The following is a 17,778-nucleotide window of genomic DNA, read 5'->3' on the forward strand; positions in this document are numbered from 1 at the left end:
ATTTGTCAGTACCCTTGCTGATACTCCTAAAGCTTTTGCTGCCTGCTTACGGAATTTATTAATGGCATAAAATGGTTTGCCCCTTTCGGCTTCAGCACGGAAAAAATCGTACACTTTAATCATTAAGTGTTTCACGTCAGCATTCGACTTCATTTTTCATCAGGCATGTGTATCCCGTGCACGACGTGATAGTGGCTGTTCCGTTTCTGCGGTTTCAAACCCGCCGCGACAGATAACAACTTTTGCGTTTTCAATGATGATAGTTTCTTAAAGAACCTTTTTGGTGGAGTCCGGAAAATTTTCAAATATAAGAAAGCTGTTGGGTATTAGTAAATGATAAACATCTGTACTATTTATATTTATGTGTCAATTTTGTACAATGATAAAATTTGCAATTCATCGGTCCGTTTCTCACTCAAACGGACTGAAGTTAGACACCAATGATAGTTCTCTTTGAAAACATGTTCAATAAATTTAAATTTGCGATCGTTTTGCCTCAAACACATTATTAAGAAAATTTAAACCTACCAGACTGTATATAACTTTTCACTGGACTTAAAAACCGCACCTGCTTCTTTATTACTATTTACCGCCAAATTTTGAGTGAGAATAATCCACTTGTCACATGCGGGGTAGGTAGGTTTATTGTTAGCAATCTTATTCAATACCAGTAAGCGACGTTGCCATTTGATACAGTTTAATAACCACTCTCCTAAAATAGAATTGTGTGAATAATTATTTTTAAATCGTCATTCTCTGGTAAGCATGCAGAAAACAAATCAAGGATCATGAGGACAACCCTCTGAATACTAGTAGTTTAATCTCGGGTTATCAAAATGTTCAAATCGAATAAGTAACATCGGGCACCTGTTGGTATAATTTTACACATCATGATTAATACTTTTCAGGTATGAAATCATGTCACAATTTCCATAATTTAGGTATATGTTATGATTATAATTTGAGAATACCATCGGATGTTGTAGGCTCAACACATAAGCAAGAATTTAGAACTAGATCCGCTTTAAATACATCATTCCATATTTTAGTATTCAAAATGGCGACCTCCATTGCTTCAGAAACCGGTGCAAACCGAGTTAATGTTCGACAGTTTCTGGAGCAATGGGGCGACCAGATAAAATATTCAGTCACTGAAGGTAACAATGAACTTGAATCTATAGCAGCCATGATGAACGTTCCGACTGACACTGTCAAAGAAGTGTCTGAAGTATGTAGGTAAGTACGCTTTCTACACCATCCCCGTCTAAAACGGATTTGGTACCGTGTGATAGATCTGGTTTCTCTGAGATTGACATGTATCTGAGATGTATCGTGTCTCCGAAAGTTAGTGAATTTGTTTACACAATGTCATACCATATACACGAGAGATGGTAAAGTTAAATATGTGAATTCTAGGAAAAGTTCATACCCATAATGACCATTTGGACTCGTCAAAAGTGGCACACGTGAAACAGACAAATACTTGAAATAGAATGGATCAAAACGGTCAACACATGGCTAACACTAGCAATAGTAAATAATGTCATAGTACATGAGTACTATTATTACTTAAACCACCCATACACTTCTAAATGTTTGAGTGTTCGAATCTAACAGGCAAAAATGTTGTAATAGTATTGCCCATGATCACAGCTAGGGTTCTGTATATTGATGACACTAATACGTTCTAGGTCCATCACTTGATCATCACTATCAGTGAACGAGTGTTGAACCTAGGAGTTATCATTTTCAGTAATGCACGCCCCTGTGCCCATGATAACGTTTTCAATTGACAATGTTTACTTTTTTTATTACTATGGCAGACATGTTCAGTGCTTCAGCCAGGCAAGCCATTGCCATTCACACTAAAAAATGTGTATTGGCACTTTTTTTCAATGCTAGCGTGCCCATTGGCGCAACATTTAATATAATCCACAGGTCTTCTATACCATGGTTACCATGAATGGCAAAAGTCTCAACTGCATTGGCACATATTTTAGTGCTTAAGGTGCCAATTGGCAACACTCAAAAAAATCCTGGCTGAAGCACTGCATGTTTGGGCACTTTTTGAGTTTGTCCCCTGCCCTTATGTGGTGAATATTGGAGTAAGTGAGTTGGTTTTAACTTCGAACAGTATTCCAGTAATATCCCACATTTCAGCTTAATGTTGGAGGAGAGCCGTAATGATGCATGATACCTACCACTTTTGTGAAACCTATTAGCATATATGATGCAGACAAAGGTAGAAACATAATCAGTGTAATCTGGGGTTTGAACACATGATTTCTGGCCTGCCCAAGAAGAGAAACAACCAAATCAGCAGATTATTAAACATGGGTCAAGAGATGGAGTCAATCTTTGACTTGACAGATGGAATGATTTGAATGACTAATTACTGCAGGTCCCCCGAACATGTCACTGATACTGTATGGGTTTTATCCAGTTTGCCCACCAAACACATTCACTAGTAGATAAAATCCTAGATCAGTCTCACAATGTTGTATCTATGCATATGTTCTGATACGTGTGATTTGATTGCTTTTGCTTCCTTTGCATTTGTTAGAGCTGTAAAAGTACAGTGCATTAAAAACCACTTGTCTATCCTACAGCCCTGAAACCCTCATGTGTAAAGGTGACGCTGTTGACAGGAAAATCATTTACGAGAATGTTCCAAGTGATATTGATCTGATAACTGTAAGGTGAGTACTAACTGTACTGGAAGTGTTCTCATGGTTCATTATGTTACCATGCCCTCAGGAAAGTCAAGGGTTACTTGTCATTGTAAACTGTGTAAAAGTTACAATTTAGGGGGTCACTATTTTCTCCATTATTCTGATAATATTGGAGCCAACCTCAAGGACATACCTTAATTATGAATGCTGCATTTGTAAGAATTCGTAATCTTAGATGGTACAGAATTCAAGGTGACAAGAGTGATTGAATGAGTTTAGTTTTACGCTGCACTCAGCAATATTCCAGCTATATGGCGGTGGTCTGTAAATAATCGAGTCTGGACCAGACAATCAGCATGAGCATTGATCTGCGCAATTGGGAACCGATGACTGTGTCAACCAAGCCAGGGAGCCTGACCACCAGATCCCATAACTCACTTCTTACAGCAAGCATGGGTTACTGAAGGCTAATATTCTAACCCAGACCTTCATGGGTAGAAGGTGGCAAGAATTGATTCAAGGTAATATGTTAGTGAACATTAAGCAGTTATTTTTAAGTGTTTTCATTTTATTTAATTCAGATTGGAATTATAACCATTGTAACTATATTGAAGTAAACAAGGAAGCAATCACACATTTTTTTAGCCAGGTACATTGTTTCCAACTTTTGAGTCCTTCAGTGAGTACACTAGTAGGAAGTATAAGTGGGGGCAGGCAGAGGTGCCAACCCATATGATTTTATTGTATTCCTTACGAAAAAACAACACAAAATACGCAACTACGATAGCAGTAAAAATATACGAATTTAAAACAAAACCCAAAACATTAAATTAAATTATCAAATAGCATACATACCATACACAATAAATTGCAACAACATTTTTATTCAGTATCAAGCTATTTGTGGATACTTGCTACTGATTTAGGTGAATACAATGTTAATAACAAGTTCTCATAATATCTATGTATTTTTATTAAACATGAAATTTCTTTGGAAAAGTTAATACTAATTTTGCATCAGTTTTTGGCCAAAATACTAATTGGGCTAAATTAGGGTTGGCATCTCTGTGCAGGTAAACTTCTTAGACCTACAAAAAATGTTTACTGATTTTAATTGTACTGTGTATAGGTGTAGGCTCATATAAGCTAGTACAAGGTTACCACTTAATGACAGTCTATAGTCTAAGTATTAATTGATTTCATGTTTTGAAACCTTCGAATCAGAAACCTGTGGCACTGATACTGTCTGTTCACAGGAGTCAAGCAGCAGAGCTGGACAAGAGACTGAAGAACCCAACATATCACAATCATATCCTTCGGAAGATGAAGTACAACTATGTTGACTGGTATCGATATTTCAAGGTAGCTTACTCCTGCTGTCACCATAACACAATGTTGAATTCCGTTTCACCTGATTTTGAATTCCTGTAGGAAGCAGACATAACTGTGATGCAGATTTCCATGTACTCTGTCTCTGTGACCAGCAAAACTTCAGTTGTGCTTAAGGTCCTGTAATGTCACAAGCCTGACTGGCTACTTTGATGGTGAAATGTTATCCTGTTTCTGAGATCAACATGACCATAGAAACAAAAATCAAATAACTATTCATAATAAATCGAGGTTACCTGACAGGAACTATTTTACACACTGCTTATACAAGGTAAGAATAGGTACCAGGGGTGGAAATAACCCATTGCCCGACGCCCAAGTCCAGTGTTTTTTTCTGTCGGGCAAGCAAATTTGTATATCACACTGTACCGGTGTCCAGTTGACTTGCCAATATTAATTATGTTGTTTATTTAAAAAATCAACAAGAAAACGTCCGGTATAGTGGAAAAATTATCAGGGCAAGTGATTTTACATGTGCCACTGTACCGGAGTACACTAGCAATTTTAAAGTTATTTCCACCCCTGGGTACCTAGTAACGTATTCTGTTCATACGGGAGCAGGACAAAAGCCACCCGGACAAAAACCACCCGGACAAAAGCCACCCAGACAAATGCCACCCGGACAAGTGCCACCTAGGACAAATGCCACCTAGGACAAATACCACCTAGGACAAAAGCCACTTGAGATGTTTTGATAAGACGTAAGTAAGGAGGAATAATGAAAGCAAATGTCATTTTGTTCATTGGTGTGTAAATAAAAATAAATTAGCATGCAAATACATCTGGGAAACATGATATTGTGTTGGTGGTTTCTATTTTTTGGGGGGTGGCATTTGTCGTAGGTGGCATTTGTCCGGGTGGTTTTTGTTCGGGTGGCTTTTGTCCTAGGTGGCATTTGTCCGGGTGGTTTTTGTTCGGGTGGCTTTTGTCCTTGGTGGCATTTGTCCGGGTGGTTTTGTTTGGATTGGTGGCTTTTGTTGGTGGGTTTTGTCCTAGGTGGCATTTGTCCGGGTGGTTTTGTCCGGGTGGCTTTGTCCTAGGTGGCATTTGTCCGGGTGGCTTTTGTTCAGGTGACTTTTGTCCTAGGTGGCATTTGTCCGGGTGGTTTTTGTCCTAGGTGGCATTTGTCCTAGGTGTTTTTTGTCCGGGTGGCTTTTGTCCTAGGTGGTTTTTGTCCGGGTGGCTTTTGTCCTAGACCCATTCATACAGGGTGACTAAATGGATTATTAGTGAGGCTTGGTGACTTTGTTGACACAGGTCATCATACCTTGACAACAAGGAATATTGCTGGTAAACTCAATTGTTTGTTTCAACTTGATTATTTACAGGCTACTCTTCAAGTAACTGGAATACAGTTGAGTTCAGAGCAAACAGAGTATGGCAGAAAGAATGACTGTTTTTTCAGTACTTCACTGCCCAACAGTAGTTCACCTTGATATATCTAACCACAAAGAAAAGATGCTTCTACCCAACACACCTACAAGATGAAGTGAGACATACCAAGACTGATTGGGCTTGTGACATAGTTTCTCTTGATGTTTGTAGACATTTCTGTGTTTCTGTCAGACAGAGGAGACATTCAGCGATCCGCCACCAGGTGGCATTGACACCAAGGTCAGGGAACCTAACGTTGTGCTGACTGTCCAAGTCCACAGACCCTACCGTAATCAGCCAAGTTCTCGGGTGAGGAAGTGTAATTGTAAATTCATGAATACAGTGTTTAGTTGTTATTCTAATTCAACTTAGTATGTAACATGAGTTTTGATTGGTCAATGCTATAAATTTCCGACCATATAATCAGCATATACGGTCGCAATTTGAAAACCTATTCACCAAAACTTTGAATGTATCCCTACACTATTGGGGTAACGCTGTTTTTCAGGGCATTGCCATTTGCAGAAGCCCTAGGTCAATTTAACTCCGCTATTCCGCTAAAATGGATGGAATTTGTGTTAAAAAAGACAAAACAGTATCATCAATTTAATTGTAAGTTCAAACAACTTACTCGCAATGGGCTGTTGACCCAACACTGTTAGATCATGAAACAAGATTTATGACGTAATATATGTTATATTTGGGATTACACTTTCTTAGATTTATGACGTCATTGTGGAGCGTGATGTCACCTGCTGTGACGTCATTTGACAACAGAACAGATAGTGGCCCGTAGTTGAGGAATCACCAGGCCATTATGATTTGCAGCGGCCCGCTCATTTCTGATAACTATAGGGCGGTTTCATGATAATTCCGTCCATTTTTGCTATAAGACTATAATTTATTCATCATTGTCAGATTTACTCAGTGTGCACATAATAAACGTGTTGAAGTTTGAAAGGGAACTACTTTTTCTGGCGATGGTGTAAGTTCAAGGAGTGATATGATTTACCTATAGAAACAATTTGACCTGGTTTAAATAATGAATTTCTTTCACGAAAAAACAGCGTAAAACGAGTTGAATTAGAATGGGGCTAAGTTTAAAAAGTTGTCTTAAGACTAATTTGGAAAGCTCTACAGTTGTTGAACTTGATGTGAGGAGAACTATGATACCCATCCACCACTGAAAGTTGTTTTCTAGTATGTCCATCACTGGGAACTCTTGGTTTGTTTGTCAATGTCTAAATTAATTTGTTTTATGTATGTTTTTGTCCCATGCAATGAATCCAAATAAACTGTTATTATCATGCTACAACAAGTATAGAATTTACTGCATCTCTAAAACAAATGTTAGAATTTGGATAACACTTTCTAAGTAAGGAACAAATTCTAGTCGTTTTAGGGTGGTTGAATCCAATCCAGATTCAGACCTATACAGTAAGAGTGAGTGACCAAACCAGCAGTACATGAAGCTAGTGATCTAACCAACCCACTCAGATACCAAGGCTTACATGAGCCCCAGGTCACAAATCAGTTGAAGTTAAGTAATGCTGAAAATGGAGAGTCCTTGGATGGGTCTCTGTGTTTGGTAGCTTGACTCTTGAGAGTTTCCATGCTTGCCCTGCCCTACTTGTCACATGTGGTCTCACCTTAGGCAAGTGAATTCGTTTAAAATTGCCTCTGTTTCACCCAGCAGAAAATGGGTACCTGGTGGGATAAGTCAAGTGAACATTAACCTTCTAGTGCCTCAGAGGCAGCTTGGGTTATCGAGGGTAATAATGTCCATCATGTTGTATGCTCTTAGAGCATGCCTATGTGGCGTGGAGTTAAAGCCGCTATATAAGTGGCCCTGATATTATTACCTTGACTGATTTTAATTACCTGGTGTATGTGAACCATGTATGACATCGTTAGCACAAGTACTGGCCTTTGTTTTTAGCTGGTCATGTCAGAGACATACCTGCTCCTTGGCAACCACAAACTGAGTGAGCTGCGTGACGTCATCAAGTGTTCCAATGACTATGCCATCAGCGGAGATCACAGTGAACACCCAGACATTACACAGTTCACATTTGCAAAGGTAAAGCTCATGTGTTATGTACTGGTGTATCTCGGAAGGCTTGTTAGTTGTCCTGACAGTCCTACAATATTGCCTGTGAATAGGGTTGCAGTTATTCATATCTGTCCCCCAATATTGCCTGTGTATAGGGTTGTAGTTATTCATATCTGTCCCCCAATATTGCCTGTGTATAGGGTTGTAGTTATATCTGTCCCCCAATATTGCCTGTTGCCTGTATTGCCTATAGGGTTGTAGTTATTCATATCTGTCCCCCAATATTGCCTGTGTATAGGGTTGTAGTTATTCATATCTGTCCCCCAATATTGCCTATGTATAGGGTTGTAGTTATTCATATCTGTCCCCAATATGCCTGTGTATAGGGTTGTAGTTATTCATATCTGTCCCCCAATATTGCCTGTGTATGGGGTTGTAGTTATTCATATCTGTCCCCCAATATTGCCTGTGTATAGGGTTGTAGTTATTCATATCTGTCCCCCAATATTGCCTGTGTATAGGGTTGTAGTTATTCCCCCCCCTTGTGTATATAGGGTTGTAGTTATTCATATCTGTCCCCAATATATGTGCCTGGGTGTATGTCCCCAATTTGTGTGTATAGGGTTGTAATTATTCATATCTGTCCCTGTGTATAGGGTTGTATATTGCCTGTGTATAGGGTTGTAGTTATTCATATCTGTCCCCCAATATTGCCTGTGTATAGGGGTTGTAGTTATTCATATCTGTCCCCAATATTGCCCCCTGTGTATGTGTATATAGGGTTGTAGTTATTCATATCTGTCCCCCAATATTGCCTGTGTATAGGGTTGTAGTTATTCATATCTGTCCCCCAATATTGCCTGTGTATAGGGTTGTAGTTATTCATATCTGTCCCCCAATATTGCCTGTGTATAGGGTTGTAGTTTATATTCATATCTGTCCCCTGTCAATATTGCCTGTGTATAGGGTTGTAGTTATTCATATCTGTCCCCCAATATTGCCTGTGTATAGGGTTGTAGTTATTCATATCTGTCCCCCAATATTGCCTGTGTATAGGGTTGTAGTTATTCATATCTGTCCCCCAATATTGCCTGTGTATAGGGTTGTAGTTATTCATATCTGTCCCCCAATATTGCCTGTGTATAGGGTTGTAGTTATTCATATCTGTCCCCCAATATTGCCTGTGTATAGGGTTGTAGTTATTCATATCTGTCCCCCAATATTGCCTGTGTATAGGGTTGTAGTTATTCATATCTGTCCCCCAATATTGCCTGTGTATAGGGTTGTAGTTATTCATATCTGTCCCCCAATATTGCCTGGTATAGGGTTGTAGTTATTCATATCTGTCCTCGAAGGAGACCCATGTGTTCTTTTGAACTAACATCACAAGTTTTCACTTTCTTGTTTTAACTTTGAAATTATTATATATTTATGTTTTTATTACTTTTAAATGTCAAAACTTTTGAGTAATGTGTAGCATACTTGTTTTGTAGGATATTTACAAGTCAGGATTTTTCTTCATCGAAGGAACCTTCTACAATGATATGCGTCAGCTCGACAATCGAGACTACAGCAAGTGAGTATGTCCATTGAATAATGCTGTTTAACTGACATTTTGATTGATGAGACAAAAGCCAGGGATTCGCCTACCTTCTGACAGCTAATACAGCCACTGAACACATCTGTTGAGCTGACATTCCAACAACTAATTAATGTCTTAAAGAACGAATAAACTTTGTGTTTTTGTACACTTTTAACCATTACATATGGTTCGTCTTCAGCGGAACACCAAATTCATTCTTAAAAAACTTGTGGTTAATTAATACCGAGCGATTAAAGTTGCCAAAAAGCCATCTGCTTCACTTTCGCCCGCCAACGAAACCAGAGAGGTTACGTAACTCTGTCGCCAGAGCACTGCAGCAAACCGGAAGTGACGTTATGTGAGAAAGGATTTTCAGTCAGTTGTATATAAAATGTGTAATAAGCTCGTCATTTTGCGGATTTCTTGACGTTTTCATTGTGTGAAAAAAATTAAACCTACTTACCAGTTGTAGTAAAATATGTATGTGATTGATGACCAAAAGGATTTTGCATGACACAACTTGTAATATAACGATTTCATACCCGGAAGCGAGGTTGTGGTCGAAGTGACAATAATATTGTAAGTAGTATTATATTGATACCCACCTCGCTTCCAAGGGAGAAATTGTTCTGTAATATATGTCATGCAAAATCCTATTAGCTATTAATCAAATACATATTTCACTACCAGTACAAAGTAGTTTTGATTTTGTAGCTCGGTGAAAACAAACCTAAATAGCATTTATTCTCAGACTGTCGGATGTTCGTGACAGGACGCCACCATTTTTAAAAATCGTATGTCACGGGCAAAAGTCTGTTCAAGAATAAATGAGATTATGGTTTGCTTTCATCAAGTCAGAAAATCAAAACTACTTTCTACTCATAGTTAAATATGTGGTATTTCAATCATGACCAAAAGGATTTTGCATGACACAACTTATAACATAACGATTTCTTCCACTGTAGCGAGGTGGGGGTCGAAGTGACAATATTGTGCGAAAAATTTCTTGCTACATTCACGTGGTTAACGTCCACTCACCACTATGTAGATACTAGTTGATCGTGATGAGCGAGACTGATCATCGTTTTCACTATCACTAGCGTCTAGCTCGAACAAATAAGGCCTAGCGATTGTTTCTTCATTGAAGATTGAATGGAAAGATTGTCGCTGTCTGAATTAATTCCGGACATGTTAGAGTCTGCTTTGTGCCGAAATGCCAACCCACTGAATTAACCATATTGAAATCACTTGACATAAATGGTTTAACACACGAGTAAATTGGGGCACAAAAGCCAGACCTAGCCAACAGGTAACCGTTATGACAACAAGCGATTTTGATAGAATCGCCTATGAAGACAAATTGTAACTTCGAAAGCTAGGCAAAGCAGGTGACAAGATTAAATGACAGTAGATTGCGAAAACATAAAGCTTTCTTCTTTTTTTACAACAATTGTCACGATTTCAGGTTTAGACAAACCTGTAAACAAGATAATTTACCCCCAGAAATGCACATGAATTCTACAGTGCCCCTCATATCAATACGTCACATTACGTCACGGAGACGCCCCTCTGATTGGTTGAAATTTCGTTTGCGGGAAAGAATTGTGCAGTGTTGTCAAAAAGGTCAATGTAAGTTAATTAAGGGTCGAAAGGAGTAGTTTTAATGACAGGGTTTGATTTATAACAATGCCATTAATGATTTATGCATTTGTACCCCTCTAGAGTATATGTGATCTTTAAGATATTAAAGCAGAATATTTGGTTGATATATTTATACATTCTTGTTTGAGTTTTTGAATTCTATATTTACTTTCTTCCTGAACTGTTTGGCAAACATTTCAGTTTAGAAGTGTTATTTATTCAGAAGGAAAATATTTCAACTTGGACGGTATTGGATAAGAGGCGAGGAGAAAGTGTCAGCTTGCTACCTATGCACATTAGCCTGGGTTCTTGTCAAAAGAGGTCAGTGATGATTGGCCTTCAGCAGCCCATGCTTGTCATAAGAGGCAGCTAACGGGATCAGGTGGTCAGGCTCACTGACTTGGTGTTACCATGTCTTAATTGAATAGAATGATGCTCATAATGTCTTTCACTTGTTTGTTGGGTCCAGACTCGATTATTGATAGGTCGCCATCATGTAGCTGAGTTTATTTTGCTGCAAAAGTTTGTGATATTTGTTCAATGTTTACTTTTAGAGCCATAACAGAGTGGGTTAGTCAAGAGAATCGAGGCGAGAGGATGGGTCCATTTGAGACAGCCAAGATGGAAGACACAACTTTCCTTGACCTTGACCTTGTGCTGGGTAAACCCTACTTCTATCAGCATCAGGGTGACTGTGAACACATACTTATCTTCACCGACGTCCGGTAAGTCTCCTTTCTCCATTGAAGCCCTCAAAATACATCACTATACAATACATCATCACACATGTCCATTTCCATTTTCCGGAATATATTTCAGTTTTATCTTTATCCTGAGGTATATCAGGTCGTTAAATAGAAGCAGAACTAGAACTTCTGCCAGACCTTAATCTTAATTGAGACATCTCATAAAATACAAAAGCTAGAAAATGTAGACACAAAATGGCATATTCATGGCATATATGAATATATACTCCTCACACAAAAAATTAAGCAACAAGTATTTTCAGTGTAATATCTTTATCAATCTCAATAGCGATTTTTGCTGCCATGTTACTAAAAGGTAAATATTCGAAGAATACATAACCTTTAGTGACTGTCAAATTGATTTATCTGATAATATTGACAACATCACCCGAACACAACCACCCTCAGAAACAACATGCAAAATGTGTGGGATGAATGTGCTCCACTCGTCACACATGCACCCTGATCGGTGTAAACCTGCCTGTAATCATTCCTGTGGTACAACAAGCGGGTCCTAACTGCATTTTTTATGGATGATAATGCCCGTCCATGAATGATAATGCACGAGAAAGAGTTGTTAACGATGTTGTTTAGATCAACAACATCACACATATGGACTGGCCTGCAAGGTCACCTAATCTTAATCCCATTGAACATGCTTGGGACATTATTGGACATTTACGGGGTCCATGTTCACCCCCAGACTCTGGATGACCTTGAGCAACTTTAAAGATTCATTTGGTCGATGCAAAGGCGTGTAGAAGCTTGCATTTGTGCTCATGGTGGTCATACGCGTTACTGACCACTGCTCCACTGTCCAAAACTGACTTGAACCTTAATTTTAACATTTTGCTCCATCAGTGGAGCACATTTTGCACGACTGTTTCACGGGTACATGCTTTTGTAAGTGTATTATTGCTCAATACCATTTCATTTCATTTTGTTAATCGTGTGTACATGTTTCACCTTTCTATTGCATCATTCCATGATATGCAATTTCAATAAATGAAAATGTAATGAGACTAAAACTTTGTGTTGCCTAACTTTTGTGAGGAGTATGTATATTGAAAAATGTTTGTCATCATTTTACCTGTCAATCAAGTAAGTTGGTGACGGATTTAAACTTTTGATAATTCCTACTTAATATTTCAAGAATTGCGTTCAAGCACATTTTATGACAGAGGCAACATAGCTGATTGCCTAAAATATGCCAAACATTTCTGAGGTCTAGTCCTAATCCAAAGGTGCATTATACCAAAGGGTGTTTCTAGTCCGCTGCTTTGCATTAGGGGATACAAAAGTACTGATTGTTGGTATACAGTTTGTGAGTGGCATACGGTATGTATGTTAAACTATTGTCTAGGATTTAGTACCGGTATTACAAGCATGTGCATCACAGTGTAAGTGCAATAATCTGTACACAATATCAGACCCCATTCCATCTCATATGACTCCACTTCACTTCTCATGCCTATCTCTGTGCATCCTCAATAGTCTCCAGGGTGTACGCTCCGATAAATCTCCACTATACCCTGGATGCATTTTATTACCTCCCTTGGTTGGCTTTTTATCCAATCAGGTGTCTACGCTGGGAAGTTGAGCGTACTAATCACAACTCACTTTCGCTTTTTAAATTATCTAACCGATTAAACTTGGCAACACAATAATATACTGTTGCAGAGGTACTCTGAAAGAGGTAGAAGGAGTTCTTGCATATATTTTTTAAAGATTTCAGACCTGTCAATTTGTCTGTATATTTTCCCCCCAAATCTGAGTTGCACTGCGAACAAACTTTCGCGGCTGCGACCGCTATCTTTGTTGACACTGGCAAGCTCGGTTGTAACGGCGGCTTATCTGATTGGCTACTGTGAGAATGCGGAGCCATCAAAGGGAGGTAATGAAATCATCGGCTTGAGCAGTAGATGCATCCAGGATATAGTGGAGATTTATCGGAACGTATACCCTGGAGATTATCGAGGATGTTCTCTGTGTGATGTGTTACATGAGACACCCCATGTTGCAGCATGTTCCACCCCATGGATCCCCAGGACCTGCGGTCTTACCCATATATCTGCCGCGAAATGAACCACAAACGCAAGATATGTAAATCCTGCATGATAAACACTGCTGGGTAAGTGTTAGCTCAAGTTAGCTTGGTAAATAGTAGCTGTCAATTTTCAGCGTCATAATTACCAGATTGTTATATGTTTTATACAAATTGTTTTGTTCTTGTTTGCATTTGGGGGCAGTGGGGTAGCCTAGTGGTTAAAGCGTTGGCTCGTCACGCCCGAAGACCCGGGTTTGAATCCCCACATGGGTACAATGTGTGAAGCCCATTTCAGGTGTCCCCCGCCGTGATGTTGCTGAAATATTGCTAAAAGCGGCGTAAAACTAAACTCAGTCAGTCAGTCAGTCAGTTGTTTGCATTTGAACACAATTGAATAATTTTTAAATAACCCATGACCAATGGAGCTGTTTCAGGTTAAATGTATATTTTGACAGACCTATGTTGATGATTGAAAGCAGGCATCACATGAACAGCTCAAAGGTGCTATGACTCATATATTTTATCTTAGAAATGGGTATTGCTGTTGACCCTTTGATGATGTGACCCACTTGGACAGGCACATGATCACATGCAAATTATGTCACCTGGCACATACAGAGTCTATCAGTATGCATTGGTTTATCAATACTGGATCCAATGTTGTAGAAGTATATTTTATGCCCCAAATAACTATCAATACCCAAACTCAATGCTAAGATGTGTCGACAACAGTTAAAATACGTAGCTTGAACCACAATATGTGCAGATTACACCAAAGTCTTGCAAATTCCACTTTGTATCCAAAATGTTTTGTATCACCTGATATCTGTGATAGGATGTATGTACCACCTTGTAACTGTGATTTAAGCCATGTGTCACACTTGCAGGTGGATCATCTACGACTGCCAATTACTTCCCAGCAATCCAGCTTTCATGTGCCACAGGTGTTTCAAGGCTCTGCTCTATGATGAAGATGGCAAGAAGATTGGCAACTTTGAAGCTTACATGAGTTCGGAACACCCCACATAAACATGTTTCATCATGCGTGTCGGCCATCTGTGATATGACAACGTTCAGAATGGAGGACAGATCCTGAGACTTGGTCTGGATGTGTTGCCAGTAAGAAGCAATATGGACACTGGTATCACCAGAATATGATCCGAAAAGTGTCATATTTACACCTCATTTCATGAACAATCCTCAGGAATATTTGGTTTGGATTAAGACAATTCCCTGATGAAAAAAGCATCAATAGATTTGTCAATGCCTGGCATATTCTCACCGTTATCATAGCGAAGTTGGAAGAATATTTGTAGACAGTATTCACAATCACTCATGGATGAAGACAATACTAACTGCTTTCAGTTGTGAATCTGTTTGGTTAAGTCATTAAACAATTTACCTGTTGTATTTTGATTCTGTGGTTCAGAAAAAAAATACCAAAGACTATTTCTAAATATTGATTTTGTGTTTTCTATATAAAAGTGTAAAATCAAATGTCAAAGGACTGGTATGAGAGAATACCTTCTGAGACACCTTTCCTTGAAGCAGAGACCATATAATAGGGCCGTCCCTCTATTATATGGTCTCTGCTTGAAGGCAGGGTACATTCCAGATGCTTGTGACATGTATGTCTTTATGTTCACCGACAGTGGACTGGACTGGAGTGACAGAAAAGTAGTTGGTTGAAATGAGGAAGAGATGAGGTGAAATTGGGTTTAACGTCGTGCTTGAGAATATTTTACTCATATGACGACGTGCATGTGTGTGTATGTGTATGTGCGGCTGCTTGTACTAGCCCAGACTTAAGCTGGTTTTATAGTGCTAGCCCACTGAGATACCACGCCACAGTGAAGCATGAATACCCCACTCAGACACTTTATACTGACTCCCGAGCCGACCAGTCCTTGTTGTACCCATTAATGCCGAGCGCCAGCCAGGGACCAACTAGTACCACATTTTAACGTCTTTTGGAAAGACGTGGTCGGGGATCGAACCCGCGACCTTTCGCTCTCCGGGCGAACGCTCTAACCACTACACCACGGAGGCGGTCGAAATGAGGAAGAATGATACTAGAATTGAGTCCTCTTTAATGCATGACAGTCCCAGGCATTTGACATCACATAGTAATAACTGTTGATAAAAACTGAAAGTACTTTAGGCACTCGCTGTGTGCAATTGAACTGTCAGCCAGCATGCCTGCCTCATCAGCTTCCGACCAAGGCAAATCATGACAATGAGCTTCATTTTTCTTGAATTCTCTTTGGACATTACTGTTAACTGTAACATTGTAAATAAAACTACATCTATATTTGTGAAGTGTTATTCATTGGGAGATGACTTGTACTGGTGTAAGAGCTGGATATTTTGCCCCAGTCTCTTGCACAAGTAACCCAATATCCTGCCTTTTACCAATTATACAATAGGGTTTGGGGGCTCAAGGCACTGGTGCCATGGGTTCCATAATAACAGTTTTTCAGCCAATCCCCAGGATCTTCTTTCTGCCTGCAGTTAAGGTGACGAGCCCTAGGGTTTGGCTGAAAAACTGTTATTATGAACCCATGGTACCAGTGCCTTGAGCCACCAAACCCTATTATGTACACAGGCACAGATAAGCTGCGGTTCTGTGTAAATTACGCAAATATTTATGTGAAAACTCAATTCTTATCAAGTGTGTTGCGTACAAGTACGCTTTATTTTTTGTAAATACAAAATGTCAAATCTCAGCTTGTGTACCCGTGTATAGATAAAATAACAGGTATATTGAGAGGTTCTATTTCAACACATGAACTAGGCAACACATGAACTAGGCAACTTGCAGTCTTTCTTATTGTTTCTCATATTACAGATCCAATATAAATAACATTTAAACTTTATTATATTTTTACAATTAATGGAAAGGACAAAATACCCAATTGGGATCACCCGTGAAGGTCCGTTTTAGAATATTGATCTTCAGTAACCCAGGATTGTCATAAGAGGTTACTAACGGGATCGGGTGGTCAGGCTCGCCGACTTGGTTGACATGTGATCCGTTCCCAATTGCACAGATCGATACTCATGTTGTTGATCACTGGATTGTCTGGTCCAGACTCGATTATTTAGACCGCCGCCATATAGCTGGAATATTGCTGAGTGCGGCGTAAAACTAAACTCACTCACTCAGTGAGATGGGTACAATTTATTTGGTTACTCAAAGGAAAATTAGGATATCCAATTGAGATGAGCACAAGTGAGTACATAACTCAATGACCAAAAAAATTATCTGTAGCCAGTCCTGTATTTGAGAGTTCCTGGGACTCAATGCTTATAATTTTCAGGGTTCCTGGACAACAAAATGGGGGTCCCAGACACTTAAATATTATTATTAATACTGTTATTGTATTGTGTATCATGATCAACACATTAATTGTTACGTTAATGAAATTGCAAATGATACAATAACCCAGCTAGTAGCAAACTCAGTGATAACTTATTGTTACTTGATTGGAATTTTTACAAAAGTATTTGGACTTATCTCCGTCCTTGTGTATGCTCTAATAAATTTTGTCGCGTCCATTATCAACCAGTCCTCTATCAATCATATCCAGCCTTAAGTTTTCTAAACTCGTTCGTTTGTTTTTAGAAACAAGAATACCAAGCCACCTCCTGTCACCGACAGTCAATTTTCTGGGCCTACCTGCGCCTCCCTGGTGCTCAATGGCATATCCATTTGCAATATTTTTCAAAACACGATAAACAGTGGACAAAGGGATGCCTGTTCTACTTGAAATCACTTTAGCTGATCTGATGTCCTTGTTATAATACTCTAAAATCAACTTCCTCTTCTCTAAATCATCCATACAGAGGATCACTGAAAATGTCGTCTGCTAGCAAGTAAACAAAGGGGGATAACTCTTCACAAATTAATGGAAAAGGATTAGCGGAGTTGTCTCTCTTGAATGAAACCAAGCACTTGATAGTTGGTCAAGGTCGTTTATACTAGAAATCCAATTAAACATATTCCTAAAATTCTAAATAATTTCTGGTCATACTATAATTAGTCAAGGGCAGGGTATTGGGTTACTAGTGCATGGTACTGGGGCAAAATATTCAACCTTACACTGGTATGTACCATGGGATTACTTACACCATATTGGCAGATGTAGGTTATGATTCACTAGATTCTAGACCCCCAGCAACCATAGCTTGTCATCAGGTGGCTCCATTCATGGGTGCTCATTAACTACTAGATGAGTGTTTTGGACTAAATTATTTACAGCGTTATATAGAAT

The 17,778-nt window shown here is 39.0% G+C and overlaps 1 protein-coding gene across 1 annotated transcript; it reads left to right on the forward strand.

Moving 5' to 3' along the window:
• Positions 1–1,051: 1,051 nt before the first annotated feature.
• LOC124253409 (snRNA-activating protein complex subunit 3-like) lies at positions 1,052–14,961 on the forward strand. The gene is made up of 9 exons (XM_046687168.1): positions 1,052–1,236; positions 2,610–2,699; positions 3,929–4,034; positions 5,628–5,744; positions 7,375–7,515; positions 8,982–9,064; positions 11,266–11,436; positions 13,481–13,588; positions 14,392–14,961. The coding sequence occupies exons 1-9, from the start codon at positions 1,058–1,060 to the stop codon at positions 14,531–14,533; spliced, it is 1,137 nt and encodes a 378-aa protein (XP_046543124.1). The 5' UTR covers positions 1,052–1,057; the 3' UTR covers positions 14,534–14,961.
• The last annotated feature ends 2,817 nt before the right edge of the window (positions 14,962–17,778 follow it).

Source organism: Haliotis rubra, unplaced genomic scaffold (assembly GCF_003918875.1).
Source record: "Haliotis rubra isolate DU_JTF1 unplaced genomic scaffold, ASM391887v1 Scf54, whole genome shotgun sequence".
Lineage (NCBI taxonomy): Eukaryota > Metazoa > Mollusca > Gastropoda > Lepetellida > Haliotidae > Haliotis > Haliotis rubra.